This window comes from Channa argus, chromosome 10, assembly GCF_033026475.1.
Source record: "Channa argus isolate prfri chromosome 10, Channa argus male v1.0, whole genome shotgun sequence".
Classification (NCBI taxonomy): domain Eukaryota; kingdom Metazoa; phylum Chordata; class Actinopteri; order Anabantiformes; family Channidae; genus Channa; species Channa argus.
Genome location: NC_090206.1, coordinates 9,844,588 through 9,861,142, shown reverse-complemented (window position 1 = coordinate 9,861,142; position 16,555 = coordinate 9,844,588). Strand labels below are relative to the sequence as shown.

General features: G+C 39.6%; 1 protein-coding gene across 1 annotated transcript; it reads left to right on the top strand.

The window, feature by feature from the left end:
- The first annotated feature begins 287 nt into the window (after positions 1–287).
- On the top strand, positions 288–15,752 carry tspan17 (tetraspanin 17). The gene is made up of 8 exons (XM_067518362.1): positions 288–876; positions 7,468–7,518; positions 9,141–9,287; positions 9,984–10,154; positions 10,647–10,772; positions 11,171–11,218; positions 12,786–12,902; positions 13,166–15,752. Exons 1-8 carry the CDS (start codon positions 790–792, stop codon positions 13,229–13,231), a joined length of 813 nt encoding a protein of 270 aa, XP_067374463.1. The 5' UTR covers positions 288–789; the 3' UTR covers positions 13,232–15,752.
- The last annotated feature ends 803 nt before the right edge of the window (positions 15,753–16,555 follow it).

The window sequence follows — 16,555 nt, the reverse complement described above, 5'->3', positions numbered from 1 at the left end:
AGGATTTATCCTATTGATAAATAGAATTCATTTGCTGTAAATGAGCAGATAACCAATGTAACATATGAACCACGTACTTCAATTTGTGTTGTTGATGCTTTCCCCTTAAATTTGCATGAATATAACCATTAACCTTGGCAACCCCTGGCTGCACCTGTGCATCTATTCCCATGAAATACATGACTTGCTCTCTGTGCACAACATAGAGGGGGAAAATTAGGATAATTTCGCCGTATCCAGTGAACACCTGCACTGAGACACAAGAGGCCGCTCTTGAGGTGAAAAGGGCGAAAGGCAGCGCAGTGGATTCTTCACTGACAACTGGAGCTTGTTTTACAGCCCAAAACAACAAGGATGAGGATTTCAGGCGACGATGCAGCAAATGAGATAATCGAGGAGATGTTTAGCTAAAAGCCCCACAGCTTTACCTGACGCTCCCGGGGTGTGTCATAAGATAAACGCCTGGAAACTTGCATATCGACTGGACTGCAGATGAATGTCTGTGCCTGAAGTGTTCCTGGATTTGTTGTTGTTAGCTGCTAACGCTAATGTTACCTACGGAAGCTGTGAGCTAGCTGGCCTAGCAAAGCTAAGAAACAGTAATTGGCTGCCTGTGTGTGAGCCACTTACTGATTTCCGACAAGCAATCTCGGAGTCGTTTAGCTAATGGAGTCAGCTAACTTTGGCTTCAGTAGTTTGAAAACTGCAGTTTTGCCCGAGCTTTTGAAGTACTACCCGTTGTAGTTAAGTAGCCTAGCTTGCCAGTTAGCCACAACTATCCTTGGAAGAATGAGTAGAAAACACCGTCATGTTAAAGGAGCCGAAGTCAGCTGCTGTGTAAAATACTTCTTATTTGGGTTCAACATTATATTCTGGGTAAGTAAATACAGACTTTGTGTTGTTTGTCTTTCGATAGCTTAAGAAAAAGTAACGCCAACTTTACTAACAAAAAGTATCAAATATTCGTGTGAAGTTAGCTTAACGTTAGCACAGTTGGTGCTGGTATATTAAACTTCAAAGATCGATTAGTTTTCAATGATAATGTTATGAGGATTTAAGTAAGTGAGTTAAGTAGAGGAGAATTTACCTCCTGCTGTGTGTTTTTCTTGTGTGTGTGTGTGTTTTGGGTTTTGTTATGTATGCGCGTTAATGTGCATAACTGATGATTTTATTTAACTCGATTGACTTGGTGGCTGATTTGTTTTTGGGGTAGAGAAGTGTCTGGATGTTTTCTGTTTTCTTTAAGACTTACATGTTCGCAAAAAAACTTACCATTGTTGCCACGACTGGAGAAATGTCATTCTAGCAGACCTCTACTTGTCATTTTTTTTTTCTGTATTGGCTTGTGAACATCTGAAGCTTTTCTCTTAATCAAAAAAATAAAAAATAAAAATAATAGTGGTGGGTAAACCTGAGGGCAAACAATTTATAAACAGTTGCTGGGAGAGTGGATAAAATATGGACAAGCAGACATTTTTTTTATTTTTTTGGTCTTCTTTGACCTGGCATTAAGCAATAGTACCATTGTGTTCACTTTGAGAAATGGCATGAATCCTATGTGTGTTGTATGGTCAGTGACAAGTGAGCCAATATCTTCTTTATGGCGCCCTCCACCATCTTTAACCCCCCCAATTCTGAAAAGTTATTCTGTTCAGTCTCCCTCTCCTCCTCTCCCTCCTCATCTGTCTGCATTGCGTCTGTGCAACTGGTTTATTATAATATCCATGGATGAAGCAGTGGCGTGTATGTGCCCCAGGGGGTCTTCCCACACAGTCTTTGAACGAAAAGGCCACACAGGCCTGAATACCACCCAGCCCTCCTCTTTTCAAGTAAGCCTTTCACTGGTATCACCACTATAGTGCTTGCACTCTGTGGGACAGCATTGTTTCTTTTCTCTCGCACACCCACAGTAGCACAAAGAATGATGGGAGCAATGGGTGCGATTCAGTGTTTTAATGCCTGTTCAGTCGGACTCGTCGGGCTCATGCAACTGGCTCCCTTCCTATTCCTCCACCTGTCAACGCTACCTCTACATTCCTCAAAACCTGTCACAATGCAGTACATACATCTTTTTAACATAAGGCAATTGCCTGCCTCAGTGCGAGCCTAAGTGTGTTTTCTTTCTGTCTTTTTTCATAGAAACTTTACTAGTGGCCTCACAAATGAAAACTGTTCTATTATTCAGTTGGAGCTGAGCAATCAAGAGGAAATATTGAGTCACAGGTCTTTACTGTTGTGCCTGACTCATGTTGTGTTTTTTCAGAGTGTTTGACACTCAGGCAAGCCAACAGTCCTGTCTCTGAGCTCTCTCTGAAACTGTGGAGCAAGTTCCAGCTTGCTGGCTTTTTCCGTTTGTAATCACTGGAAGATGTTCTCCTCTTGTCTGTGTGTTGCAAAACTGAATTTGACAGACAAGCCAGTACGTTAGTGAAATAGAGATGGATAGGATATGTTCTCTACAAATCAACCCATTTGTCTTTCCAATACTGATCTTGTCAGGCTTGAAAATGCTGCCTAAATTGAGATAGAATGCTTATATGGCCCTAAATATTTAGAACAGAAGAGAGCAATAAAAACCAGCGCTTTTCTTCAGGCTCTCCTCTAGTGCCTGAGCTCGCCGTTGCCAGCCAGATATTCTCACCCAAGAACTACACACCTTTTCTTGTCCTTAGAATAGACACATTCCTCACATCCACTTAATTAATCACATTTTCTGCCTGAGCTGCTAAAATGTTTGGAAGCTCTGCATGCTGTAATTAAGAGCTTGTTAAGCTGTAACCAAGTTGCTGAGTTGGTTGGATGGAGTCTGTGTTATTAGCCAGCTAAAGCTCAAAGTGTCTGTTCACGTTTGGCAATAAAGTGTGTGTTGGGTGATCTCATCCCAGGTGTGAAGGAAAACGTGTGATTGCAGCTGTTTGAGGACATATCACTCAAGCCACATTTGGGGGTAGTCAGGGCTTCATGTATTCAAACTATTAGTGTACAATATGCATTTCTTATTGCTTTGAATGAAAGCATAGTGGACTTTTGCCTGTGTGTACAGTTTTTTTATTTTTTAAAATTTTTTGTCATTTCTGCTTATCCCGTGAGTTCATGGTCGCTAGAGCAGATCATAGTCCACATGTTGATTTGGCACAGTTTTCATGCCGGCTGCTCTTCCTGACGCAACCCTCCCCAATTTTTACCGGGCTTGGACCGGCACTGCACAGCAGGGGATGGGAATGGGCTGTTAGGGGGCCCTGTGGCCCGTGGACGACTGCCTTACCAACTGGGCTACAGCCGCCCCCTTGCCTGTGTGTACAGTACCATGGAAATAATAGGTCAGTTAAGCAAATAGTCAGCTAATGTTTCAAATTTTGTCAAGAAAATGCATCCAGCTTTTGACTTGACTGAATTAGCCTTTTTATTACATTTGGATGATTTCTTGAAAAAATGATTAGTTGAGTAAATAATCTGCAAGTTATGTTGCTTGATAAAATTCTAAGACAAGGCGCCAAATAACAGCTATTTTCTCTTTGTAGTCTTATGACTGTGGACAGATTTGTTTCTCTGTTTAGTGGGGTTTACCGTTCCCATAGATAAAATCAAATCTGAACAGCTAGGCAAAGCCCACTCACAAGGGGATTATTTTTTTCCTGATTTGTTCTGATACTCTGTGTCAACAGTTCCAGCCTATTTCATTTAGGTCATCTTCACAATATCTGGATATGTCTGGACACAAGATAATAGCTTAGAACCGGGGCCTGACCTTGTTATAACCTTAGGCTTCACTGTAATGGTCCTTTCCAGTCAGGTACCCTTTTTTTTTTTTTTTTTTTTTTTTAAACCTCAGTCTAATGTTGCTTCAGTCACTTGTTATAACTAAAAAGCCAAATTGGAATAGTGAATTTGCATTCACTATTCAAAATGCATTGAGAGGTTTTTTTGCTGCAGAGTAACTTTTTGTTCATCCTGTTGGCAGTGCCGCTGATATTATCAAGAAAGGCTGCATTCACAGTCAAGCACATTAGATATTCAGCTTTTGGTGAGTCAGTGAGATGGCACTTACACTTGAGTAGTTTTTACCCTGTACATTTGTCTGTGTATGTGCCCAGGAAGCGTAAAGCTCGGTTTGTCTGCTAGTTAGTTGAGGTTAATGGGATCAGCTGGCTTAGGGAAGCATCTTCTCGAGTGTTTATAATCTCTATGTCCACATGGAGAGGAACCCCTCGCTGTGGGACACACACATCTTGCACAAGTGCTAAACAGAGATCTAACCTGAACAGCCTATGATTTGAATAATGAGGCAGATACAAGGACATATGGTTCCAGGTTTTGCCTATTTGCTTGGTAATAAAACGTTGATAAAACATTGAGAAAGGCACAAGGATTAGATGGTAGGATAAAAATTACACAGAAGAAAGGGAAACAAATTACTGACTAGATCAGGTGAGAATTAAAGGAACAAATCCTGAGGGGCGTTTAAAGTGCCTTGTCTCCAAACAAACAGACGTAATGAGGTGTGAAGTGAAAGAATAAACAAGAACACACAGTTCTTTGCTTTTTTTTGCTTTTTATTGCTTAATTACTGTCTCGGTAGAGTTTAGCCCAGGTAGTGTGTTTCACTGAATCGCCTGAATTTGACTCCAGGTGTCCACATTATACTGTGGGACAAGTTAGATAAAAGGAAATCACACAAGCACTATACAAAGGCAGGTTCAGTTCGGATCCAGTGTACTGCTTCAGTCAGTCATTTAATTCCAGACCTTATTGTCTGATGAAGGGACTTATGTTTCCACATAGGGCTTTAAAACAGACCGGTAATGCTGGCTTGTTACATTCATACAGTAACTGACCTTTTATTATACATATTTATTATACAGTTTATTATTGGTAACCACAGCCAGGGTCAAGGCCCTTCAAGAGTGTCATCACTATGTTTTTTTTCTTAAATCTACAAAATTTTAGTTGAGATTTAGACTTTAATTTTGTTCAGCAACCTGTCCTTACCAAAAAAGAGACAGAAATGTTGTCTATGTTTTAAATAAAGTTAGTGGGAATGTTCCCTGACGTCGAAAAAGAGGTGCAAAGCTGAAATGGCAGGCCACCAGGCATGGATACCATAACTGTCCCATTTTATGCTGTCTTCAAGGTGACCCTGATAAGTGGCAGGGGAAAATACAACTTGACGTGCATTGAAGTACTTTAGAGCAGAAATAATAACAAAATTGTTCATATAACAAAAATACTTTTCTGCTGTTTGGCTTTTTGAAGGACTAGAATGGAGAGGCATTTTTGTCTTTCTGCTTTATTGGATTGTTCATAGAGATAAGGGAGAGATGGGAAAACAGAGGATTTGCCTCCAGCAATTAATGATCTCAGCAGTTAGCCTGTAAGTAATTAGATTTATTTCAAGTACCTATAATTAACTTGATACACTGCTTGATAAAAAGTAAGACTCATGACATCAGTCAGCATGGATTGCATGCTCATATCTTCTGTAAAATGTAGAACACTTCAGCATTTCAGTTCTGATGCAGGGAAAAGTAATACTTTCATACGACATTTATGATGAGTGACATCTTGCAATGCAACTTTCCTTTTGGTCTCATCTCATTTTGTAAGGAAGCATAAATTCACTTTATCCTTCTAGTGCTTTCAAGGACACTCCTATATGGGCAATGTCCTTTCAAAGTTCCAGGTCCTGAATTGGAAAGCAGCATGAGTCACAAATTCCAGCCAAACAATCTCATGCTGTTATTTAACATACGCAAGTGCTGAGTTGTCCTAAAGCAATTGCCACGGCTTGATGCATTCTCTGGACATCCAGGCATAATTTCATTTTCATTGGAGTAAATTTAAGAAGGGCTGCAGTGGCTCAGTTGTGCCCCCCTCTTCCCAACCACGTGCCAAACACACTGAACCCCCAACAGCCCATCCCCAGACATGCAGTGCTGGTCTCCTTGGGATGTGGGTTGTGTAAAAAAAAAAAAAGAAATAAACAATTGTGCCAAATCAACATGTGGACAAGTGCTCCGCTATGGCGATCCTGAACTCAGGGGATAAGCATAAAGGACAAAAATAAAAAATAAGAAATTTGAGTAAAGTTAAGACTGCTATTTGTGCCGCACAACACTGCCAAACAACATTATCTTACTAGATGATTCTTGCTGTCAGATGTACATACAGCACGTTGGGTGTATACTTTATAGAGCAACAGTTCAAGTTGAACTGTCATGTGAGGGAATTTTTCCAGTGAAATACTTCAAAATAGAAAGGAATGTAATTTTGTAAATCTGACTCACTGAGTGTAGTTAATGGAGAACATGGTACCGTGGTCACTAAGCAGTCGGGAAAAATAACAATAACAAAGGTTAATATGCAGAATCTTTCCTTCTCCTCTTAAAATTCATATTAGAAAGGTGTATAAATTAAAAAATAAAGCAAATGTCATGTTATTCCTACTCTCTTTAATCTATATGGATTATCAGGAGATAAATGGTTAAATACTCCCACCCTGTCAGTGTAATCTGCTCTACCTGATCCCCGCCTGCTAAATCTTACTCTTCCTCATGTCACTTTCTAGCTAATGAGTCACCTCAACCAACCACTATACTGAACAGTAGCCCTTCACAGTCTCTGCTGTTGTTGTTGTCTTAGGAATGACGTTTTGTGGCAGCTAAGCAACTGATAAGAAAATAACATTGTTAAGAGTAAAGCCGCACAACCAAACACTTTACTGACATGTAGTCCAAGAGTATTCGAGAATATTCCTAAGGCTTTGCTGTTGTTTTTATATTTTCATGGTGATCTCAGAAATCCAACCCTGTTGTTTTCTCCTTTGTTGAGCCCTACATTCATCCTTTCTTGAAGAGAAAGGGCTAATACCAGAGGGATTTTCACTAAATCTCTGAATAGCAGTTCCTCTGGCCTCTTAAGCACCCCAGTGCAATGACTTTAACCTGCAATAACCAGCAGATGTAATGATCCACACTGTCTACAGCAAGTTAAATGACATCTTCTGAGAATTCACATTGCTTTACAGGCTCTAAAAGCCAATTTTCTCAGCTGTAAGTGTTGTTGTTCTACATTAACACATAATACTGGTTATTTTGAATGAGAAATTTGTGTATTTGTGTTTTGACTGCTTTTCTCACTGTTGTTGGTGAGGCGCTGGTTGGAAAATGTGATGTCACAGATATGAATTACTGGTTCAGAGTTAAAAAATCTAAATAAAAAAGTCAAATGTGATCAAGCTACTCTGACACAGTGCTGACATTTTTTTTTTAGTGTTTTGTGAGTGATTTGTTAGTTTTTATTCTTCGTCTTTGATTAGTAGTCAAGTTTTGAATATATTTCAATAGCATAACATTATAAGACTTCAAACACCATTTTCAGATACTTGAAAGTGGAAGGAATTGAGGTAGGTCTGGGTGATAGATACTGCTTTTTGTCTGACAAAGCTCTTCTGTCCTCTTTGTTTTACAGTTATTGGGAGCAGCATTCCTGGGCATAGGCTTGTGGGCATGGGCGGAGAAGGTAAGTATAAACACATGCAAGAAACACTGGTGAAATACAACATGATTGCTTCAGCAGCATAGCTCACATGCTTTCCCAGATTTTATGCCAGCATAAGCTGGAAATACAGTTTGTAGGAGAGACTTAAGATTGAAACAAGGCTTTTGACAGAAGAGGTGTGAAAAAATAACAGCAATATTTCTCCAGCACTGCTAGGAATATTGCACGACAGGATCACAAAACAGTTTGACTCACAACCTTAAGGCATTTAGTGTCATGTTATATAACAGCCTGCAACAGAATTATTCAAGTCTCAAATTTGCATGGAAACTGGTTACAGAATATTTTTCACAGCATGCAGGCTACAAAGGTCAGGTGCTGCCTTTAATCATTCGTGTCAAAGCATGTCATGGCAGAATGTCTTCCAATGAAGTTTATAGTCAATTTGTTCATTAATTAACTAGAAATTGTACCAGTCTGTGTCTATGACTGTGTAGAAGCATGTACTAATTAGTAATGTCCGGTCAGGAACTTTTGGCAAACAGGTACTTTGTACTTTGTGAATTATATAAAAAGATTAGGCTGAATGATGACTAGTGGGTACTGGAAAGGCATAATGGTGAGTTTGGGGCTCAGTGACTAAGATGATTAGTTTCAAAGCGCTACATGCAGCAAAAATACATCATTGTTTCGAGGCCTCATGAATAAATTCAATTGAAGTTTATTCTGCACTAGTACCATAAAAACACAGCAATGCACATTGCCTTTGTCCTATAGTTGTCCCTTAGCTCGGTGCTGGGGCAGCTTAACTTTAGCAGTATGAAATGTTAGTTTCTTGAGCTTTAGATACAAGTATTTGAATTTGCATCATATGTGACAAGCAAACAGGATGTCAGAGCTGTGGAGCCCACATTTACATGGAGTAACCCTGGTGGGGTCTTTGTTCAGATGGGTGAGAAATATCTAGAGATAATGAGAGATCATGCATCAGTTGGAAGCTTTTGTACACAAATGTTATACCTTATAATGTACTACCCTGCGATGTTAACTCCTCAACCACTGGGCCCACAGTTTGGTGTCAGTCTGGTAAATGTGTTCCAGAAACGAACTGTGGCCTTAGCTGAAACATAAAGTATCTTTGTTAGTGTAAGGTAGGATGCAGGCCAGACACTCGCAGAAAAACATGTTTGTTGCTCTGTGGGACCATGAGGACAGGATGTACAGAAAGGAAGTACAGATGTCTGTTAGCGAATGGTGACTGTTGAACAATAGCTCTGAACAGTTTCTCTTGTGATAACAGTTTATACAGGCTGAGATACAGTGAAATCGTGCTAAAGATAAAACCACTGGAGGAGGGAGGGTATTTAGATAAGAAGAATCAAACAGAGGATACATAGCAATAAAGTCAAATAACAGTATTGCTTTTTAGAGATTTTTTTGTGTTGGAGTTTCATGTCGCTGAACAGGTCATTTGTTCAGTTCTCACTTTGTTCCTTTAACATCACTCTCTTTTCATGGGTAACAGTGTTTTTGTAGAGTGAGACATTTTCATGAAACCATGTAAAGAGACAGTAAAGTATTATTTTGAAAATATTATAGTGAGAATTTAACCTCTCTGTTTTGTCTCTCCTGCTTTTCCTCAGGGGGTGCTGTCCAATCTTTCATCCATTACAGATCTAGGGGGCTTCGACCCTGTGTGGCTCTTCATTGTCGTAGGAGCGGTCATGTTCATCCTGGGTTTTGCCGGTTGTATTGGAGCGCTCAGGGAAAACACCCTCCTGCTTAAATTTGTAAGGCAGCTCTGGACTTTTTTAGTGTAGACCCTATTTTAACCAGTTCACAGCCCACTTTGATCTCCAGTTCTCACCAGAGCTGAGCATGTCAGTGTAGCCAAATGGTTGCATGGCACAGAAGGGTTACATATAATCACTAGACGAATCGTTTCTATACAAGTTGAGAATTATTGTAAAGCCTGACACTATGCCAACACTATTTTTGGAGATTTGTTTGGGCTTAGATGTATCGGTAACAACATGACTGACAGAGGAAAAACTTCATGCTGTTGGCTGCAATTCTGAGTAGCTATTAAGTCCAGCCGATGTCCATTAGCAGCAGTAAGTCAGGCGTCAGAGTGAGGAGCTAATGTGGCTTTTGTGCATTTATCATTAGCCCTGTCTCATTCTACATTTACTGTAAACGGATGATATAATGGTATCTGTGGGACTGCAGTATTTGTTGCCACACTTTCACTCAGCAAATAGGCTTTAATAACAGACATGCATGGGGACATTACATCACAGCTGTTGTCCTTTTTAGTCCTTTACGATAAAGGCTAGGGAAAAAATTTTGTTCTGTTGTTCTTATTCTTTTACATAATAGAATTTTCTTGAGCACACCCAGATTACCTGATTGAAGTAAAATTATTTTTTTTTTTGTGTGTGTGTGTGTGTGTGTGTGTGTGTGTCTGCACATCATTTGCTTGCCAGTTTTCTGTGTTCCTGGGTTTGATCTTTTTCTTGGAGCTCACTGCGGGGATCCTTGCCTTCGTCTTTAAGGACTGGATCAAAGACCAGCTTAACTTTTTCATCAACAACAATGTCAAGGCCTACCGTGATGACATCGACCTGCAGAATCTCATTGACTTTGCCCAGGAATATGTGAGTCCACATCTGCTGACTCAAACTTATGTGTCACTAACAGTAGGGAGAAGAAAACCTACATCCTCATATCACAGCTTTTTGGACAGAAGAAGTCACACTATGGCTGTAACTTTTATGTATTCATAAAGTAATGTTGACTCAGTCCAGTTCTGAGTCAGCTACTGCAGCTCTGGAGTATATGTCATGATTTATGTGATTGTATTTCCTCCACGATTATCCAATTATATGAATGAAACAGTTTAGATAATTGGCTCCTGTGTGGAAACGCTGGGCTGTGTCATGATTGTAAATGCGATTATATCCGCTGTTTTCTTGCCATTTGAGTCTCACTATCTCTAGTCACTGACTGCCACAGTGAGCCGACTACCCACCCAAGCTGACCTGAGCCAGCCTCTAAAGAGCTGTTTGAAGACCAGATCAGAGAAAATAAATCTATCCATTAGCCAGAGTTAGCCGTCTAATCTCTGCCTGTTGTTGCTGCTGTCTCAGTGGTCGTGTTGTGGAGCTCATGGGCCTGACGACTGGAACCTGAACATCTACTTCAACTGCACTGAGCTGAACCCGAGTAGGGAGCGCTGCGGAGTCCCCTTTTCCTGTTGTATCAAAGACCCTGCAGTGAGTCACTCAACAGTAATAATAAATGATAGTGTGCATAATCACAGATTATAGTTTAAAATAATATACTAAGGGGAATACAATTGCAGTGTGACTTTATTTAGCACTCTTGGAGAATGTACTGATTGTAGATTAAAAAAAAAATCAAGATTTTGATGAGAGATAAATAATAAACGTGTTTTTTTTAGGAAAATAATAGGACAAGTGCTGACATTGCAGCCATTATTTTGCCACAATCATTGTGTATCAGTAATTTATAGTAACCTACACTTCCTTCTTAGTTAGCATTTGAGTCCTATTTTTCATACAACGGCCATTTCACTCCCTTTGCAACATTTTAAATTTACTTTCAAACCTAACGATCAAAGGATCTCACATTTTTGTATTCGTTTTTCCAGGAGGACGTCATCAACACACAGTGTGGTTATGATGTTCGACTTCAAGTGGTTGGTATCTCTAAACATGTCTCTACCAACTCTGTAGATCTTTTAAGTTTTCCCAAGTATTTAATAGATTTAATTTTTTTTTTTTTTTTAGGATCTCTCTTTCTAAAAATCAGTGTTGTGCTTAGTGACATTTTAAAATACTCTAAAACGCCTCTAAAAATATGGCAATTAATTAGAGTCAGTATTGGTGCATGATTGGCAGGGATTGTCAGCCTTCAATCAATTATACCTTATGCCAAGTTGACTGACAAACTGCGAACTCGTGTGATTAAAACAATCTAAGCCGTTGTTGAAGGTGAAGTGGCAATCAGGTTCATTTCTATCAGGGTTGATTGCTTGTCTCAGCCCTCCTCAAAAAATAAATTACTGTTGAAAATGCCAATCAAAACCAATCAGATTTGAGATTTTATACGACCTTTGTTTAATATTCTTGATAAGAAAGACGAAACAACAATTTCCAAATAACACGAATACCCTAAAAAACCCACACAGAGAATGTATAGGGTTAAGTATCACACAGGCTCTTCTTTGTACTTCTTGCCTTAATAACAGATTGTTCTTCTAACAGGGATAATTAGGCTCCACTTATAGCCTAGAGAGCAGCCTTACTACACTCTGTAATTGGCAACTCAGTGGGTTATGCCAGTCCGTTTCCTTTCCCTCTGTGTGTGGGTGTGGTGGGTATAACTCACTGCACTGCAGTCTGAAAGATTTCTGTTGCTAGGCACACTGCAATACAGTGAACCACCTGCCACGAGTTAGTATGAATCCATTCTCTCTGTGTACGCCTGTGCTAACATCCTGGCCGTTGACGTTTTGCCGAAACCATTGGTGGTGTGCAGTACTACAGATTCCTGTGAAGCTTGTTTATAGGGTGTAGGCTGGGAAAGAGGAAGATCAAGAGACATGGGGAGATGGCAGCACAACAAAGACAGAGGGCTGAAATAACTTCTTAGGAAGTTCACAGCTAGAACAACATAGTGTTTCCACCTTTTTAATGGCTGCCAAGGGACTCCCTTTACCTCTCATTGGTTGAAGGATAACTTTCAGGTTCAACAAGAGAACAAAAGGTTTGCCTGGGTGAAGAGTAACAAAGAGAACATTGTAACAGGTCCCATTCACACCCATGTGCGTTACCCTTTTTGGCGCCCCTGCAGCCTTAAATTATACATTTTTATAATTTCCATCTCTGAATAGACCAAATACATCATCAGCTGAATCTGGCAACACAAACGGCCATCTGTCCGGTAACAGGAAACAGCTTCTGCCTGTTTGTTCAGTCCAGATAGGGTCCACAGACTTGATATTCTCTGTGAAGTCCAGACACTGACACGTTGTAATCTAACAGTGACTCAGCTCATGCACTCCTCAGTGCTGAAGGAGTCAGTGGGCAAAATGTTATCTGTGTTGTTTTCTTTGTAGAGCATTAGTCATAGGTCAGATGGCAGATGTTTAGTTTAAATTATGTGAAATACCAGTGTCCTCTCAAAAAGTTGACATTTTGCTATGTCAGTTTTTCTCCTCATATTTTTTGTGCTGCTAACCTGATGTTTGTTTTTTTGAAAAGGAGCTGGATCGGCAGAAATATATCTACACTAAGGGCTGTGTGGGCCAGTTTGAGAAGTGGCTTCAGGACAACCTTATTATTGTAGCTGGAATTTTTGTTGGTATTGCACTTTTACAGGTAAGGAGGCTTTTGTTCATTTGGCCTACAAACACCTACATGAGGAAAGCTGAAATTTGAAATTAACTTGATATTAAGACCTAACTTGAAACTAACAATTTAGATAAATTCTGATCTTGTGTCGTCACTGCCACCCTGTGGTGGGAACAGGCATCATCAAGCAAACCCCTGCAATATGGCAGGCTGCTCTTTTCTTTTCTCTTCTCATTTTTAAGTTGCCTGAGCATCACTTGGTCTAATGTCATGTGTGGCTTCCTCCTTAGATTTTTGGTATCTGCCTTGCTCAGAACCTGGTCAGTGATGTCAAAGCTGTCAAAGCCAACTGGTGACTGGAGAGAAGTAAGGGAGGCCCGCCCCTTAGGCCCACCCAATGTCAGCATAGCACACAAACAGTGCCGTCCAGCTGAGGACGGAGAGCCAAGAACATTTTACTCTGCTCTACCACTGCAGCACACACATGCTCCTCACACAATTGCAAACACTAAGCGTTTACTTCCCTGCCTATCAGTGACACTTGAAGGGCGGAAGGAAAATATTGCACACAAACCAAACAGTCAACACTTTGTTTACCACTCACCTGGGATTTTAACCCAAATATACAGTGGACTTTATTATACTTTTTTTTTCCTTTGGACAAATGTATTTATGGGGCACAAGAGAGAAGACTGAAAACCATGGACGGAAGTACAGAAAGAGGACGTAAAAAAACAGGCTAAGGAACAACAAGTCCACTTTTTAGGTCAAGTGTTTCATAGTCACAGAACCACTGTTGCACTCAGTGAGTGGTTGAACAACTCCAAAACAGCCCGTTTTAACATGCACATCCCCACTTCCCCATCCCCACTTCCCCCTGTAGGTTATTATGATACATTTTATTTTATTCTTTTTTTTTTTTTTTTTCATCTCTATTGACCAATGACTAACACTAACTGTTGCTGTCAGTAACTTCAAATAATTTCAAGAGATATTTATTCTATCTCAATGTTAAAAAAAGTGCCATTAACTTCCAGTTGGTCTCCCTTCTGTACTTCACATGGGGTTTTTGCAACCCACCCCACAATACCTCAGGGCCTGACCAAAAATATACATGCCTGCTTTCTGTAAACGGTTTATAAGCATATCATTGATTTCCATCCATGTCCGTTGAATTTCGAAGACCGACTTAATGCAGAAAAAACTTTGACAGTTCCTTGAATGTCATCCTGTTTGCTCTGAAGTGATTGTATTATCTTTTGATTTACAGATGGGTGTTTCGTTATGTATGGAGCAGCCTTGTGTGCATTGGATTCTAGATCTGTGCTATAAAAAGAAAAGGTTTAATTATAGAGTGCTGTTGTTTATCTCTAGGCATCCTCCAAGCACATGGGATTGCTGATTTGGGGCCTTTTTTACTTGACTTATGTTACAAACCTAGTCTTACATTGTGTCTTCTGCATAACAAAATATTTTTTTCCGTTATGTTAAATATGCTTCATCCTTTATTAGAATCACAAATTTATATATTGTGTTTTTTGTTTGACTCCTCTGAGGATCTTCTTCACCTCTGACCAATCAGTCATCTATTTCTTTTCAATTTTTAATATTGTTAGGAGTCTTAATTAAGACCAAATTATATCAGCTGGCCACAAGCTAACTGCAGATGTTTGGTCTGGCTGCAACTAAACACTAACAGCATTTCCAGATACCCAGAATGTAATTTTTTTTTTAATTTTTTGTTCCAGTATGTGGCAACTGGCAAGTCAAACAAAAATAAAAATGTTACAGTATGGCTTTTATCTTTAATTTAATGTTGTGCATTCTTCTGGAGTGATTTTTAAGAATATTTGTTAGTATAAGGGTATAACCCCAATGAAAAAAAAAATAGTTTGGACGATGTGTAAAACGTTAACAAAAACAGAATGCAGTGATTTGCAAACCTCCTCAACCCACATAATAGAACATAAATGTATCAGATGTTGAAACGGAGAAATTTTACCAGTTGATGGAAAATATTAGCTCGTTTTGAATTTGATGGCTGCAACACATCTCGAAAAAGTTTGAACAGGGTGATGTTTAGCATTGTGTAGCATCCCCTCTTCTTTTAAAAACTGTCTGCAAATGTCTAGAAATTGAGGAGACCAGTTGCTGGAGTTTTAGTGGAAGAATGTTGTCCCATTTTGTCTGAGGCAGGATTCTTGCTGCTCAACAGTCCTGGGCCTTTGTTGCCGGATTTTCTGTTTTATCATGCGCCCAAATGTTTTCTATTGGTGAAAGGTCTGGACTGCAGGCAGGTCAGTTTGACACTCAGACTCTTCTCCAGCAAAGCCATGCTGTTGTGATGGATGCAGCATGTGTGTAGCATTGTCTTGCTGAAATATGCAAGGCCTTCACTAAATGAGATGATGTTTCTTTAAAACCTCCATGTCCTTTTCAGCATTGATGGTGCCTTTCCAGATGTGTAAGCTGCCCATGCCATAGGCAGTCGCTGATAACAAGCCTCTCCTCTTTAGTCCACAGGACACGGCGTCTATGGTTTCCAAAAAGAATTTAAATTTTGATTCATCTGTCCCCAGAACAGTTTTACATTTTGCTTTGCACCATTTCAAATTAGCTTTGGCCCGACTGGATTTCTGGATCTCTGAAATGTTCTCTCTCTCTTAAATGCTCCTTTTATACCCAGTCATGTTACTGACCTGTTGCTAGTTAACCTAATTAGTTGTCAAATGCTCCTCCATTTGTTTTTGATTTGCAGCCATTACTTTGTCAGCCTTTTGTTGCCCGTGTTCCAACTTTTTTGATGTAGGGCTGCCATCAAATTCAAAATGTTTATGTTCTATTGTGAATAAAATATGCGTTGATGAGATTTGCAAATCATTGCATTTTGTTATTATTTACATTTTACATATCGTCCTGCCATTTTTTGAACTGGGATTGTACATACTGTTACTTTCTGATATTCGCAAAAGTGTAAATATAACAAGAATTTAACTAGGTTATTGATGTATAGTGCAGTAACCAAGGTAGCAAGACTATCACCTGTCACCTTCCAACTGTTCTATTTAGATATACAACTAAAGCAGGATCTGGTTAGGATTTATGCACAGGTCTATAGATCCACAGACATCTCTATATTTTCAATTGCCGTACACACACACCTTGAAAGGGGAGTAGTATTAATATTCCGTGAACAGTACAACATAACTTCCTGCTTCAGAGTGAGTCAGTAGAATATATATATTAGGAATTCATTCAGTAACAGCACCTATGATCGCCTGCTGTGAGTACATGTCATGTTGCTTTCGCCCACATGCTCCCTCCCTCTTCAAAACACTAACTGATCTAACTGCACCTGTTTCAGAGGCTGTCATTTTGATGTATTTTTAAACACAGGGCTCTTTTGCAAGAAGTGAAACACAAGACAAAACAACAGTCATTTGAATCTGATCATGAATGCATGAGTAGAATAAATTTAGCGGCATACAATGCATCTGTACTGGAGCGACTGAGGCTTAATGACTTCTCAGTTGAAACGGATGAGTTTCCATAGGAGGAGCTCATTCATTTCAGCACTTTGGGTCTAATTAGTGAACCAGCACCTCCGGCAAACTGAAAGAACAGGCAATTTTTCCCCCCTTTCAGATCAAATTTAGAAACATTTACAGGATAAAACAAAA

What these genes read in the sequence shown, in the direction of transcription:
- tspan17 (XM_067518362.1), top strand. Translation starts at nt 790, where the DNA reads ATGAGTAGAAAACACCGTCATGTTAAAGGAGCCGAAGTCAGCTGCTGT. An exon ending in TGTGGGCATGGGCGGAGAAG is followed by an intron (nt 7,519 to 9,140) that starts GTAAGTATAAAC and finishes GCTTTTCCTCAG; the next exon opens with GGGGTGCTGTCCAATCTTTC. An exon ending in GTTGTATCAAAGACCCTGCA is followed by an intron (nt 10,773 to 11,170) that starts GTGAGTCACTCA and finishes TCGTTTTTCCAG; the next exon opens with GAGGACGTCATCAACACACA.